Genomic DNA, 17,253 nt, shown 5'->3' with positions numbered 1-17,253 from the left:
GAGACAGAGACAGAGACAGAGACAGAGACAGAGACAGAGAGAGAGAGAGAGAGAGAGAGAGAGAGAGAGAGAGAGAATGCAACCTCTCGATTCGCGACCAGTCCCAGAGAGAGAGCAAGGGGGGAGGCGGGGTTGTATCCTCCTTTGTCCCTCGCTGACGTCACTCCCCGAACAATCCTTACGTCCCATTACATCATCCCATGGCTCCTTAACCAGTCACGAAGCTCGGGGCGTGGATTATCCGTTACGAGTTATCACGGGCAGAGTCTAGTCGCCATTCGGGAATGTTCAGCTGGGCGGGTTTACTTTCCGATTGGCAAATGTTTGGGTCTCTGTCGGCATGACAGTGTTGTGGGTGAATGGAGATTTTTATGGCCATTCTTGTCGCTCGTAATTGTTCTTGTAATAATGGCCCTTTTTGATGAAATAAAACATAAGGGCAAATCACAGGGGCAATTACACACTGGGGATTATCCTTAAGCCCTACCTAATTAGCATAGCTCCACCCCTTATATGGAGACACAAATATGATCTTATGCTCTACAGATTCCCTACTTATGTACATCGAGGTGGGCTTCTCCTTTGCATCACACGGTCCATGTTAATTTACACAATCCTGCCTTTTCCTATGAGATTCATCTCTGCCCCCACAAACGTAACAATATATACAGGGGGCTGCAAAAGTAGGTATACAGTAATGAAAAACAAAACGTGTGCACAAAACGTATTTTATTGATTATACAAGCATATCAATAATAACATATCAATAATAAACATATTAATCCCCCAAATGTTCAAACAAAGTATTAAATGAATCCTAGCACCACTATTATAATACTGGTAATACTGGTATAATCCTTATTGTATACCTACTTTTGCAGCCCCCTGTATATATATATATATATATATATATATATATATATATATATATATATATATATATATATATATATATATATATATATATATGCATACTACTGTGTTCAAAAAGTATCCGACCTTTATTTTTCGTGCGTAAAAAAAAAAGAAGCTAGGGAGGCGTTGATTGGTGCACGTATGTAGGCGATCCTAATGCGCACAGCGTGAATTTTTTCCCACCTGCAGAAGCTGTCATTCAACGGCAGACCGCCGATGAGTGAGGACATGTAAGTGAGCGCCGTTGGATTTTCGTTTTTGACAAAATGACGGAAAAACTTGAACAACGCTACTGCATCAAATTTTGTGTAAAGCTTGGCGATTCCCAAGTGGAAACGATCCGCAAGATTCAACACCGTTCATTCCATTATGAAGGAGGATTTGGGCTTCAGGAGAGTCTCAGCAAAGTTCGTACCAAAGCTGCTAACGATTGAGCAGAAGCAACTCCGTTTGGAGATCGCACAGGACATGCTGGAGACTGTGAACAGCGATCCCAGCTTCCTCAACACAGTGATCACTGGCGATGAGTCCTGGGTTTATGGGTACGACCCAGAAACCGAGTTGCAGTTTTGATGCAAGTTTGATGAAACACAAAATTTGATGCAGTAGCGTTGTTCAGGTTTTTCCGTCATTTTGTCAAAAACGAAAATCCGACGGCGCTCACTTACATGTCCTCACTCATCGGCGGTCTGCCGTCGAATGACAGCTTCTGCAGGTGGGAAAAAATTCACGTGTGCGCATTAGGCTCGCCTACATACGTGCACCAATCAACGCCTCCCTAGCTTCTTCTTTTTTTACGCACGAAAAATAACAGTCGGATACTTTTTGAACACACTACGTATGTATATATATATATATATATATATATATATATATATATATATATATATATATATATATATATATAAGTTCAAAACACACCTGGTCACAAGTGTGCCGCACTGACCGGGTCCTCAGTCGAGGTCCTCGGCATCATCCCGTTTCGGCCCTTCAACCTCGATACGGTCAGCTATGGTGGGCCAGCAGGGGCACATACACATCCACATGCAGCAACTACACCTGGATGCGTACATACCCCCACCCCCAGCCAGTGCGAATGCAGACGACAACAACAACAACAACACCTCCGCATCCAGAATCCACAGCACCAAACAAACACGGTGGACCACTCAAACACCCACCTTCTTCTCTTCACCACTCACCAACAAAACACACCAGATCATTCATACACACACATACACACCAATACACACACACACACACACAACACCAACCAACCAACCACCTACCCTTACAACATACACCACTCAGCATACAAAAACACACACTCATGCAAAAATTAATTACTGCAAAAAAACACACCCTCACCCACTCACTCATATACACAAAATAAGAAATAATAATAATAACAAAAGAAAACAAAAAAAACACACACAACCAACCTACACCGTTCGACATGCCTCCATAAACTTCCTCCATATCCAAAATGAGCCTTTCAATACAACCTGGGCCACCTTGTCACACATCCTCCTTCTTTCTGTCCCACACACTCCAAGCCGAGCAAGAAATGCAGAAAAGGAATTGCCAATATACCCTCTGCACCCCACCTCAAATGGCTGACACGAAACTCGCCAACCCTTCTCCCGGCACTCTGCCTCCAGCTCACTGTACTTTCCTCTCTTCCTCTCGTGCACCTCCTCCATATTCTCTTCCCAAGGTACTGACAATTCCCCTAAGATGACCTGTCTTGTTGCACCTGACCAAATGACAATGTCAGGCCGCTACCTTGTCACACAGATCTCCTCTGGGAATACCAATTGTGGCTTTAGATATGCCACCACCTGCCAATCACAAGCATCTGACAGCCCTTTTGCTTTCCACCTCCTCCTCTTTCCACCTCTTACCACTTGGCCCTCTTTGACAAACCACACCTCTCCCCCATCAGTCTCCTTCTCCACTCTTCTTTCTCTCGACCTCAGCACCTCTTGTTGCACCATCTGCAGCACCTGATCATGTCGCCACCTGTATTGTCCTGCTGCCAATGCGACTGAACATACACTCAGTGCATGCTGCACCGTTCCCACACCTCCACACAAATAACATCGCTCCTCCTGCAACAACCCCCACAATCTCAAGTTTACTGGTGAAGGAAGCACATCATACGTTGCCCGCAACAGGAAATTCAACAATATTGGCTCCATCCTCCAAATCTCTTGCCACTTCAATATCCTCACCCGCACACCTTCCCACTTAGTCCAAGCACCTTGCTGTGCCTGACTGACTGCTTTCACATATCTCCGCTCCTCTTCCTTTCTTCTCACCTCCCTCTCAACCATCTTCCTCCTCTCTTTCACACATGCCTTTCCACATCGCTCATGCTTCATCCACCCCAAGCAATGCTTCCCATGCTGTACCATCCCCATGACCTCCTCCTGTTGCAACCACTCCTCCATCTCGTCCACCTCTGCTCTTGTATTCCACTTCCGACTTCCCTTCTTCTCTGGGAGAGCATTCTTTAACACTGCATCACTTGAATCCCGCAACATCATGAACTCCCGCACCCTCACCACCTTAAACTCCTCGGTTAATGATGTCAAGGGAAACTGGAGTTTCCCACCATATATATATATATATATATATGTGGGAAAATTACATGCCCAGACCAGGAATCGAACCCAGGTCTTCTGGAAAACCATACCCTCACGCGTATAAATAACACCGCCATAGTTGGACTGAACGCCTCGGAGTGAAAAACGCGATTGGCCATTCGTCACCTTGGGGATCTTAATCCACCCCTTTGGAGAACAGGACAAGTTGTGTCAGGAGTGCAGGATACAAACCCAGCGGACACTCTGTGTCCGAGGGTTGCGAGTTCAACACCCGCTGAGGGCGAAATTGCGCTCAGCTTTCGGAATCCAAATTTTTTAACGGTTGTCTTTCTCTCGTTGAGGGGAAGGTAATAGTAGTACCGGGGTGTCCAAATTTTATAGTCAATTGGTGTGCGAAGCGCAAGATCGCTCTTTCGAGAAAAAAAAAATATATATATATATATATATATATATATATATATATATATATATTCCCTGAGGTAAAATACGCACGCGGGAAAACCGCTTTGTCAGCACATAATGGAGGACGTGAATGACGGCCAAGCGGATGGAGGATTCCAAAGAGCAAGGAGGCGAGCCAGGGGTTGAGTTTGATGAGGGTAGGCTGGGAACCTCCCCTGTCCCAGGTATTCTTACTCCTTCCCCCCAATGAGGGAGCTTGGGACGCCGGGAACGGGTACGACGCCCTGCCAGGTCTTTTGCGAATATTGAATTAACTTGAGAGAATGAATGACGAATGGAGGAGAGAACGAAAGAGACAAACAAATGACAACAGTGAACTGACAAAGGGAATGACTGAAGAAACGCCAGCCCGAAGAGAATGAACGAATGAAACTAGGAAGAAATGAAGGGAATGAATGAACGATTGGAAAACAAAATGGAGATAACGTACGAATGAATGAGTGACCAGAAGGATGAAATTTGGGCACAGGAGAAGGAATGGGCATTAGAATTTGATTCAAAATGGGAAGAGGTCGCATTGAAAATTGAAGAGGGTAAAATCCAGGCTGATACACTTGGGGCACAGGAGAGGGAAAACTCAAATTTAATGGGAAATGTTTGTTAAATGAGGAACTAGAAAGCTGTCGGGCTTGTATGGATGCCGGAATGTACCAGCAGGGGGAGGAATCTGAATTTGTGCAGCATCAGGGCAGTGATTTGGAGCAAGACGTAAAAATATTGGAGGTCCATGTAACGGAACCAGACCAGGTATTGATAGGTAGACCTGTTGGGGCCGCAATTGACTGGGGATAATGAGAACAATTTGACACAGGAGCGGCTGAGCGCCTTGGAAAGTATCGTCGAGGAGGAGATTGCTCGGGTCCAACAGAGTGTGGAGGATGAGGTGAGTCGGTCCTTCACATATCCCCAGGATGAGATTAAGGTGACCGAGGGGACCCTCACCATGAACCACGATTGGGCACTGGAGGCTCCAAAATTGAATACCCAGTCAGGGGGGGGTGGGGGGGGGGGGGGGAGTTTTGTCCTGGAGCTGGACTCGGACATGGAGGAGTTGGGAAATAGAGCCTCGGAGAAACTGGTCCCCATAGTGAATTTGAAAAGGCTGCAGAGAGGGGCAGAAGAACCCGAGGAAGGGGTTGTGACCTTCAGCTGCGGTTATTGGGCACAGGAGGCAAAAACTTTTAAAAGGAAATTTAAATTGAGATTTAAATGGGAAATTAATTTGGCACAGCCTTGGAGGGAATTGGTCCCCGGGCTGCGGAATTCGGATCAGGAGAGGTCATTGGGGTCGGCCTCGTGTAAAATTTGCCCCTTTCAAAATTGGGTTATGCCAGCCGGCTGGGGAGATGTGCTGGCAGGATTTGGACCTTGGGTGTTGTGGTACGACCTGGGCCCCAAGGTGAGTCTGGTGGAGAGTGGTGTTCCTTGTCCAGCGGGGCGCCGCCCGAGCGAGTGTCTCGGGCCGGCAGGGTTGCCGGACCCTGGAGGTGGTTGAGACCTCTGGGGGGTCCAAGGTGGTTGCTCATGGACACCTAGCATGGTGCATAATGAGGGCCACTTGCGAGAGGTGTTGCAGGTCGTGCTTTGGTGGCGGCGCCACAGATGGCCAACAAGTTCCTGATGTGAACGTCCGGGCATGCGGCCTGACAGCCTCTTCCTGAGACTCTGGGACAGCCAGCATGTGATGACCTGCCATGCTGTGCTGGTCTATGGACGCGGGTCGAACCGCATGGACAGGGAGGGATTAGAGCCCACCGGACAACCATTGGGGCATCTGTTGAACATGGTGGTGTGAGCATGATCTTCCACAGATGATCTGTTGTGATTTGTGGACTTTCGGCTTGGGAAAAGAGCCATGGGATTAAATCAGGAAATTGGAATGAGCCGAGCATACGGGGCCATGCTCGGCTGGCAAGTGTATGGAGAAGCGCCCTTCTTCGGTGAAGATAGTGAATTGTGGAAAGATTGCCACGGATAATCTGAGGATTAGATGTAAAATTTAAGGGTGAATTTTGTGAGGCCATGGTGGACACTGAAACCAGTGACACCATTATTAGTCCCCTACCGGTGTACACTGTAGGGGACTATAGGTTTGCACTCCGTCCCTCAGTCGGTCGGTCGGTCCGTCAGTCTGTCAGTCCGTCAGTCCATCAGTCCGTCAGTCCATCAGTCCGTCAGTCCGTCAGTCCGTCAGTCAGTCAGTCCGTCAGTCAGTCTGTCAGTCCGTCAGTCCGTCAGTCCGTCAGTCCGTCAGTCCGTCAGTCCGTCCGTCACGCAAAGAACAGCTTTCCGGACTTTTTTTCCTAAACTCTTAATGCTAATGATTTCAAACTTGGTACATGGTTTCGTCATGATAAGTTACAGATCAAGTTCGAACTTCACGACGTTTCGATCATTTTTGACAAAGTTATGGCTCTTTGAACTTTGGGAATTTCCCCAACAGTTTTCCGGACTATAATTTGGAGTGCGGTAAGTCATAATACTGTCTTCTATGACAGTGCTACCCAATGCCAGTAGGGGACATCTATTGCAGCGCAATACTCAGAATGCTTGTTGATCTAGGTGTGTTAGACCAAAGTGTTGTCGGCTCGGACAAAAAATTGATAAGTTAGCAGGACACAGCCTGAAGCGCCCCCACCATCTTGCTTGTATGGCATCTCTCCACTGCCTAATTGAGGATCACATGTGTGCAATGACACTTATGCCATGGTCTTGCAGGGGGGTTTAAATGAGTTTTTTTATTATTGAAATGTGTGTGAATGATTATTGGGGTTTGTGTTGGTGAATGGGGGAAAATACACTGAGCCATGTCACTCACCTGTAACACAAGGGCAGGGCCCATGGAAATTTGGGTACATTGGGATGGCTCCGCAGGTAACGTTTGGCCTTGTGGCATCCACCGGGGGACGTGATCTTTAGAGGGACCTCGGGTTTTGTACAAATGTTCTTGAATTTTATTAATGTTTCGTGGTTAAGGTAGACATTGTGTTTTACTGACCTTTTTTACCCGCCACAGGAGTTAGGAATGAGGATTTCAAGATTTGTAAATATGTGAATTGTTGCTTTAGGGGTGTACAACGGTAAGTAGACAAGGTAAGTTAGCTACGGCTCGCTTCCCACAGCCCTCCTGATATATTTCATAGGCTAATTAAGTGTGAGACAGTAAGTGTTAAGGCTGGAACGGTGATGCTTGCAGTGAACCTTGCAGGAGCTACGGTTCCAGAGGGGAGGGGAGAGGGCTGTGTTACGTTTGTGGGGGGTACCAATGAAATACCTTGGGGCCAGGTAGGATTGTGTCGGGTATTGTGCTCCGACTGTCGTGAAGAAGAAGAAACCTGTAACTTAAGTCGGCTCTGTGTGTCCGGTAAGTGTCTAATCGTCTCCATGAGAGGGGTGGAGCTATGTTAATTAGGTAGGGTATAAGGGTAAATCCCCTGCGTGCAGTCACCTCTGTGGTTTTTCCTTTGTTCCTTATGACACACACCACACCAGTCACGCACTCCGCACCTAAATTAATAGCACTAAATAAAGTAACCGGAACCAGGACATTCAAGTACAGCTGACGCAGCCAAGTCATCGCAACACCAAGCAGGCGGGGCCTTGGGGACCCGCCCCGGGACGTGAAGATTGATCAGGGTGATGAACTACTGTGATGGACTCTTTGATTGGAGCGCGCGCGATGTCATCCTGTGATGTTCGAGGACCAGGAACAAAAAGCAAAGTCCCACCATGTTCTCTCTCTCTCCGGGCTGGCCTTCATAGCGTGCAGTCGCACATTTTCTCTCTCTTGATCCCGACATCGATAGCGAACGGTCGCATTTTATTGTTCATCGCTTGGTTTTCGACGTTCGTGGCAGGCCATCGCAGCTCGTGGACTCTGGCGCTCTTGGTCCTGGGCTGGGACGGCCACATCCTTCTCCTGTCTCACCTTGGTGCTTTGTGGAATGGACGGAGAGAAAGGAGCGAGGGCCTGCTCGCTTCCCGTTCGGCGGCTGGCGGGTGAACGGACTGCGTGCCAAGGCCTGTTTTCCCACGCACGGACTCGGGGACCACTTGGGGGAGACCGCGGAGTGCAGGCAAACGTACCACACACACATTTTTTACTTTCGTTCTTTTATCTCCCCGTGTCTGTTTTACGATTATGTGTGGGGGCGCCTCAAATAGGAATTTTAGTACTGCACATTTCTTGTTCCATGGCATTTCTTTTATTAAACCCATTAATTGTTGAATATAAATTCCTTGTCCTGTCCCATTTATTTATGGGTGCACCTGCTTCCCGCTTCGCGCCCATCCATCAAGGTAAGCACTCGCTTCCCCTCCACTACACCATCGCGCATATAAATTACACCGCCATAGTTGGACTGAACGCCTCGGAGTGTAAAGCTCGATCGGCCATTCGTCACCTTGGGGATCTTAATCCCCGGCAACACGACAATATATATATTTAATGATGTATTTATATAAATATCTCATCAATAATATTTTTAATATTCATATTGTATTTTACCAATTATATTTGGTGTCATTTTATGATCTTAAGTAAAACTTCTTTTAATCTGCTAACTACAGCTCTCTGTGTTAGTATATGTCTGACTTGCTGTTTTAATCTCATGTATGTGGTTGCTCTCACAGTCCTCACCTGCATCCATACCATCGAATAGCTTTTTAGGAATTATGGAAGGATCTCCTCAATTGTGAGTGAAAAGTACTTGGCAACATTTTAACATAAACCTCAAAATATTTGTGTACCTCAAGATCCTTCGCAACTAGTTTTAAGTTTTAGTCTAAAGTAGCTAAGAACATGCACGCACACAAATGTGCATGCACGCACACGTACACACACATCTCTGTTCCATCTGCTGAGGCCCACTCACGTGTGGGGAGAGCAGGCAAGAAGAGTTGAATGCACACGCGCACACACACACACACACACACACACACACACACACACACACACACACACACACACACACACACACACACACACACACACACACACACACACATGTGGATACATCGAGACCTGGGAGGGCTCCCTCTCACTTTATGAAATCTGCATTTGGAGATAACAACTGATGACACACATGCACGCACAAACACACACACACGGAGGTGGATATTTTAGGACCGGATAGGTCTCCAACCATTACCTGTGGATATGGCAGTCAAAAACAGGAACTTGCACGCACACAAAACACACGCGTGCACACGCAACACGCACGCACACAACCAATGCACGTGCAAGTACACACACACATACACACGGCCACACACGGCGCCACACACACACACACGGCCACACACACACACACACACACACACACACGGCCACACACACACACACACACACACACACACACACACACACACACACACACACACACACACACACACACACACACACACACACACACACACACACACACACACACACACACACACACTCATCACTGCTGTATTGAAACATACACTCAATCATTCACAAACTGCTTTCACCTTTCACCCGACTGATGAGCACTCCAGTGGATGGAAGAATCTCCTCAATTGCGAGTGAGGGGTACTTGTTAATCACCACTTTCAGTAGCCACAGGACTTCACTGAGTCGCTGATGGCTGGATACTCTACTCAGCTCTCCTTGACCTAAGGAAGAGAAAGAGAAAAGGTAAACCTACATAATTCCCCACATCTCTAATCACACGAAGTGAAAACAAATATTATACGCATACATGAAATGTACTAACTCCTCCCCAATTAACAATATTGTAAACATACCTGCATTTTAAACGCACACATGCCCATACATTTTTCATATATCTCTGTTCATCACCAAAATTAAAAACAATTGATTGAGGGGTAGTGACCATTCCTAAGCATTGCATGAGCATATAAAGGATTTTGTAAATTTCACCAATTCGACAACACCCTGTACCGAGATATATTTTAATCACAAACTTCAAAAACGTTGTGTACCTCAAGATCCTTTGCAACTTGTTTTAAATCTAAAGTAGTTGATAATTATAGAGGAATTGATTTGAGAAATCCACACTCATTACAAAAAGGGTTTGATTTGAGATTTCCAAGGGCAGACAGATGAAGCCCGAAGGATAATTTGGGTGGCTTTTAGGATGATTAAGAGCATGAAGAAGAACACGGCATGAAAGCAATGCTGCGAAACAGACTGCGGGTTCTTGAGTGATCAAAAATAAAACAAGTACAGATACATTCAAAGTACACCGCCCCCATGCCAAATAATTAAATATCCTACAGCGCGGCATTGCCGGGGCGCCTCCAGCGCCCGGCAATACCGCAGTGCAGCTCATAGAGGCTGCATTGGGAGGGAGATGTGTACGCTAATTGATCAATTAATTGGATAATTAAAATCAATAAAAGATTATCACAAAATATTTTCTTAATCAATTGGCTAATAGCATAACTAAACCACGAGTGCTTCATACGAAGACATATCTTTTAGAAATTTAATTAAATAAGTCATTAATAAAAAATTAAATAATTACTTGATTAATCAATAAATAATTAATCAATTAATCAATAAATAATGAAGCGATTAAATGATTAATCAATAAATCAAAAATATCCTTGATAGCCACATCACTTGGTCACTGTCATGTCCAAATATTAGCTTCCCAGCTCAAAAGGTGCCTGAGATATTGGCCAAATGAGAACGAAAATAAATGAATGATTAATAATGAAAATAAATAAATAATAATCATTAAAAAATTAAGTTATTAATCAATTCGGTCACAGAACACATAAACCACCACCATTTCATCAGAATCTGTAACTGAATTGTTTTTTTTTTTAGTAATTAATCGAATAATTAAATAATTAATCGATTAATTGATTAATTGATTAATCAATAAATCAAAAATATCCTTGATAGCCACATCACTTGGTCATTCATGCCCAAATATTAGCTTCTGAGCTCAAAAGGTGCCTGAGATATTGGCCAAATGAGAAAGAAAATAAATAAATGATTAATAATGAAAATAAATAAATAATAATCATTAAAAAATTAAATTATTAATCAATTCGGTCAGCGAACACATAAACCACCACCATTTCATCAGAATCTGTAACTAAAAAAAAAAAAATTTTTTGTCATTAATCGAATAATTAAATAATTAATCGATTAATTGATTAATTAATAAATCAAAAATATCCTTGATAGCCACATCACTTGGTCACTGTCATGTCCAAATATTAGCTTCCCAGCTCAAAAGGTATTGGCCATCTTCCCTGAGATATTGGCCAACAACAACAACAAGAACTGATGCTTACGCCGCCCCCCGCCCCCCGCCCCCCCCCCCCCCCCCCCCCCAGAATTTCCATGTTTTAAACGTTTCCCAGTGTATACCCTGGATTAGAATAGGTACACCGTATCCCTGCGTGTCGTAAGAGACGACTAAGAGGGTTGGCGTCAGGAAGGGCATCCGGCCATAAAAACATTGCCTCAAAAAGAGCACCATGACAATTACAACGACATATGGGCAGGGTACAGCCCGAAGTGTAGATCGGTTTCTGAGGTTTGGGACATGGAATGTAGGGACAATGACAGGGAGATCAGGAGAAGTGGTGGAAGTATTGGTCAGAAGAAGAGTGGACATATGTTGTGTGCAAGAGACGAGATGGAAGGGAAGTGGTGTGAGAATGGTGAAGGGTAGGCAGGGACAGAAATACAAGGTTATGTGGCAAGGGTGCCTGGAGGGCGTGAATGGTGTTGGTGTCCTGTTTTCTGAGGAGTTTGTAGACAGTGTGGTGAGTCTGACTAGAGTGAGTGATAGGTTGATGATGGTGAAAATGATTGGAAAGCTCTTGGTGAACGTCCTCTCGGGATATGCTCCGCAGGTTCTTCGAAGCGATGAAGAGAAGGACAAGTTCTGGTGTGCGATAGAGAAGCTGATGGAAAACGTGAAAGATGAGGAAGTTGTTGTGGTAGGAGGAGACCTATATGGACATGTGGGAAGGAGTATGGATGGTTTTGAGGGAGTTCATGGGGGTTACAGATATGGTGTGAGAAATGGAGAAGGTGAAAGGATTTTGGAGTTTGCTGATGGAGCTGATTTGTTAATTTGTAATACTCAGTTCCAGAAAGAGGATAATAAGCTTGTTACATACATGTCAGGTGGGTCGACGACAACCGTTGACTACCTGATGGTGCGTAGGCGAGATAGGGGGCACCTCCGGGACACAAAGGTGATCCTGGGGGAAGAGGCTGTTTCACAGCACCACTTGGTTGTCTGCGACATATGGGGGAAAGGAGCGAGGAGAGCTCAGCGGGTGAAGTACCAACCGAGAATGAAGGTGTGGAGGTTGAAAGAGGTGACAGTAAGGGAGGCATTAAAAGAGAGGCTGAGTAGGGTCGAGGATGATGTGGTTGAGCTTGAAAGTGGTTGGATGTCAATGATAGCTAGTCTGTTGGGAGCCGTTGGTGAGGTATGTGGATGGACAAAAGGACCACCGAGGCACTCAGAAACATGGTGGTGGGATGATGAAGTTGGAAAGAGGATTGATGAGAAGAGGAAGAAGTTCAAGGAGTGGCAGAAGGCGAAGGGTACGGGAGCAGAAACAGCAGAGCATGAAAGTTATAAGGCAGCCAGGAAGGCTGCAAAGAAAGAGGTAGCAAAGGCGCAGGAGGCATGAAGGAAAATGTTCGGAGAACGCTTGGATTCGGAAGAGGGTCAGAAAGCAGTATTCAGGATTGCAAAGCAGATAGCGAAAGAGAGGTGTGATGTGATGGGGGTGAGTTGCTTGAAGGATGAAGTGGGACAAATCGTTGTCGACCCAGATGGAATTAAAGGAAGATGGAAAAGATATATGGAAATGCTGTTGAATACAGAGAATGAATGGGATGGCAACATAGAGAGTAACCCAGTTTTAGGACCGGCAGAGAAGATAACTGAGAAGGAAGTTGAGGAAGCGATAAAAGCAATGAAGGGTAGAAAAGCGGGAGGGCCGGCGGGAGTTGTGGGAGATATGTTGAAGGCAGCAGGAAGTTGGGGTGTGAAGAGAATGACAGAGATCTGTAATCTGGTGGTGAAAGAAGGCCGCATTCCAGTGAATTGGGAACCGAGTACTCTCGTCCTTCTATACAAGGGGAAAGGTGACCCTCTGGAGTGTGGCTCGTACCGAGCGATAAAGTTATTGGAGCATGGAATGAAGGTATTGGAAAGGGTGTTGGAGAGGAGGATAAGGAAGAAAGTGAAGATCGACGAAATGCAGTTTGGATTTATGCCAGGAAGAGGAATGACAGACGCGCTTTTCATTGTGAGGCAGTTGCAGGAGAAGTACATGGAGAAGAGGAAGAAGTTGTTTCTTGGGTTTGTTGATCTGGAGAAAGCATTCGATAGGGTTCCACGCAAAGTATTGACATGGGCATTGAGGAAGTTAAGAGTGGAGGAATGGTTGATCAGAGTAGTGATGGCAATGTACAAAAGAGCACGCACAGCTGTAAGGACGAAGGACAGGAACAGTGGTGAGTTTGAGGTGAAAGTGGGAGTGCATCAGGGGTCGGTACTAAGTCCACTACTATTTGTAGCTGTGATGGAGGTGCTGGCTCAGAACGTAAAGGAGGGTTTACCGTGGGAGTTGTTGTATGCAGATGATCTGGTGTTGACTGCGGAAAGTATGGATGGACTGAAGGAAAAGATGAACAAGTGGAAGGAATGTATGGAGACAAAAGGTCTGAAGGTGAATATCGGAAAGACAAAGGTGATGGCAAGTGGTAAAGCATGTGGTGAGGTGGAAAGAACTGGGAAGTGGCCCTGTGCTGTGTGTAGGAAGGGTGTCGGAGTGAACTCCATTCAGTGTACAATGTGCAATGTGCACTGAGTGGGTTCATCAAAAATGTAGTGGTCTGAGAGGGTCATTAACCAGTGTTGCAGCTACATTCAAATGTAAGGTGTGCACAGAGGGAGCTGCAGATGGAGGAAATGTTGAGTTGGATCTTGGAGACGGTGTGAAGCTGGAAGGTGTGAAAACATTTTGCTACCTCGGAGACATGCTGAATGGAGAAGGTGGATCAGACTCGGCAACGGTTGCTAGAGTGAGATGTGCATGGAAGAAGTTTCGGGAATTGAGTGGCATGCTGATGATTAGGGGAGTGTCGTTGAAGCTGAAGGGAAAGGTGTATGCTGCATGTGTGAGAAGTGTTATGATTTATGGGAGCGAGACATGGGCAATGAACGTAGAGCAGCAACGAAGGTTGGAAAGGGGGGAAATGTGAATGGTTCGACGGATGTGCGGAGTATCGTTGAGAGAGAGGAAGACAAATGATGAATTGCGAAAGATGATGGGAATAGAGCCTGTGATTGATGCTGTGAAGAGGAACAGGTTGAGATGGTTTGGTCATGTGTTGAGGAAGGATGAAAGTGACTGGTTGAGAAGAGTGATGGAAATGAATGTAGAAGGAAGTAGAGGACGGGGAAGACCGAGAAAGACTTGGCTAAAGATGGTGGAAGAAGAAATGTGGGCAAGGGGGTTAACAAGGAGAGATGAAGAAAATAGGGCAAAATGGAGAACATTGTCATGGGGACCGCAAGGCTAACCCCCACTCTAGTCGGGAAAATGGCCTTTAAAATGCATGTTGTGTTGGCCAAATGAGAAAGAAAATAAAAAAATGATTAATAATGAAAATAAATAAATAATAATCATTAAAAAATTAAATTATTAATCAATTCGGTCACAGAACACATAAAACACCACCATTTCATCAGAATCTGTAACTGAATTTTTTTTTTTTTTTTTAGTAATTAATCGAATAATTAAATAATTAATCGATTAATTGATTAATCAATAAATCTAAAATATCCTTGATAGCCACATCACTTGGTCACTCATGTCCAAATATTAGCTTCCGAGCTCAAAAGGTGCCTGAGATATTGGCCAAATGAGAAAGAAAATAAATAAATGATTAATAATGAAAATGAATAAATAATAATCATTAAAAAATTAAATTATTAATCAATTCAGTCATAGAACACATAAACCACCACCATTTCATCAGAATCTGTAACTAAAAAAAAAATTTAGTCATTAATCGAATAATTAAATAATTATTCGATTAATTGATTAATTAATAAATCAAAAATAGCCTTTGCAGCCAAATCACCTGGTCATTGGCATGTCCAAATATCAGCTTCCTAACTCAAAAGGTGCCTCAGTTAATGGTCAGAAGAGAAAGGAAATTTGATTAATTAAATAAGTACTTAATTAATCGCTAATAATGAAATAACTCCTCCATTAATTGATTAATCAAAAAACAAAAAATACTGTTTTTGACAAAGGAGTTGCTCACTATTGTGCCGAAATTTCAGCTTCCTAGCTCAAAGGATGGCTGAGATATCGCCTGGAGAAACAAACAAGAAAGAAAGAAAGAAAGAAAGAAAGAAATAAAGAAAGAAAGAAAACAAGCAGAGTGAAAACTGAGCACTCCCTTTCAGCGTGCGTCACTGCCGAGCCCCCTTCGGTGCCCAGCAATGACGATTTGCAATGCCTGGAGATGGCATAGGAAAGGTGCGGTGCACAACAGAAATGAAGGGAAGACGAGGAAGCGCCATGGGAGAAGGACTACCTGGGACGGACACACAATATCGAAATAACCAACCGGGCACACAAAAGTCACGGCAACGAGCACACGAGACGAACAACATTCGACACAAAAAACGCACGCAACAATCAATGCAGACAACCGGGATGAATTCAGAACGGTTTCCTTAACTCCAGAAGGTCACTCGGAGGAGAAGAAAAACTGCCACTGCCAGAAATCGGAAACCACCAGCCTCCCTTCTTTACATACACCGTGGAGCTGTGATTTGGATTTGCGTACATTGTGCATGGTATCTGCTTCCCAAAGTTTGGCAGAATTTTACCTGTTGTTGGTGTGCACTTGCTGCAGCAATGATAAGGACTCCATGGCAACGGATATCGAAGGAATTCCACTAGCTCTTCCACAAGCCTCGACTATGTATACAAAATACAAACAAACAAAAATCAAAGCACTTGAGCTAAAACACTATCCAGACCATCCAAATAAATTTCAAAATAAAATCACAACAGCACATTAAAGTATCTTTTTTTTAATCGTTTTGCAAATAAATGTATTTTTGCATTTCGTTAAAAACATTGCAATTTAGTAACATCTACAAGAGTAGATATTTGTTCATAACTTGTTCCTTATTTGTAAGGCGCTAATCAAAAAAGAACAGGATAGCCAGTTAAATAACAACAAAATTACTGGCATCCATTAGAATGCAGCGCCTCCTGCTGGCAAAATGGCTGCAACTGCAACCATCAGAATAGACCCCGAAAAGCCCCCAAACAACTCATGAGAAATCAGAAACATCCATATCTTGCCAGGCAACATTCAGTATTGTTCAACATTCTAATTGCAATTCAATCATCCCTCATATGATGGTATGTTTTGCAAGAATAGTAATTTGTTGAAAAGGTGGAACATCCATCACCCTCCATTAATATATAAATAATTAGTGCACCGCAACGCAAACACAGGCCTTATTTTAATCTTGTTTGGAAGAAGTCATAATACTACTTGTGTATTTGTATTAATGTACATACTGTCACATTTGCTTTATGCGTATGTACTTTGTGAATGGGTATACATGGGCCAGATGTAACGGAGATGGGCTAGCTTTCCATATGTCCCACAGATATGGTTTTGGCCACTTTTCTCCATGCTACCTCTCATTTATTACAATATTATTATCGTTCCACCATTGGTTCCACCATGTCAGAGGGTGGAGAGAGAAGTAGGGTAGCGGGAAGAGGTGTGGGGTGAGAAAGGGGTGTGGGGCGGAAGGAGGTATGGGGGAGGGAAGAGATGTGGGGGAAGGAACAGGTGTGGAGGAGGAAGAAGCAAGGGGGAAGGGGAAGAGACGTTGGGAATGGGGAAGGAAGAGGTGTGGGGGGAGAGGAAGAGACGTTGGGAATGGGGAAGGAAGAGGTGTGGGGGGGAGGGGGGGAGCAGGCGTGTGGGAGGGGGGTGGTGTGGGGGAAGAGGTGTGTGGGGAAAAGATATGAGGGGAAGATATGTGAGGTGAAGAGCGGTGGGGGGGGGGAGGGGAAATAGGTGTGGGAGGGGCGAATAGAAGGTGAAGGAAGAGAGATTTGTGGAGAGGAGGTTTGGGAAGGGAAGAGGTTTGAGGAGAGAGACGTGGGAGGAGAGAAATGAGGAGGAACCACTGTGTACTGCTGCCAATATATATATTTCCCCCAAGAATGCAAAGTATGT

The 17,253-nt window shown here is 44.7% G+C and overlaps 1 protein-coding gene across 2 annotated transcripts in view; it reads right to left on the bottom strand.

Moving 5' to 3' along the window:
• LOC137423214 (rho GTPase-activating protein 45) overlaps positions 1-17,253 on the bottom strand; it is a 250,787-nt gene that overhangs the window by 129,936 nt on the left and 103,598 nt on the right. For both annotated transcript variants that reach the window (XM_068110117.2, XM_068110116.2), the window contains exon 4: positions 9,483-9,626. In XM_068110117.2, the coding sequence (XP_067966218.2) occupies positions 9,483-9,626 (144 nt within the window). The remainder of the gene's footprint in view (positions 1-9,482; positions 9,627-17,253) is intronic.

The sequence above is a fragment of the Myxine glutinosa genome, chromosome 3 (genome assembly GCF_964187855.1).
Source record: "Myxine glutinosa chromosome 3, kmMyxGlut1.1, whole genome shotgun sequence".
Taxonomy (NCBI): Eukaryota; Metazoa; Chordata; class Myxini; order Myxiniformes; family Myxinidae; genus Myxine; species Myxine glutinosa.
This window is presented reverse-complemented; position numbering and strand designations above follow the sequence as displayed.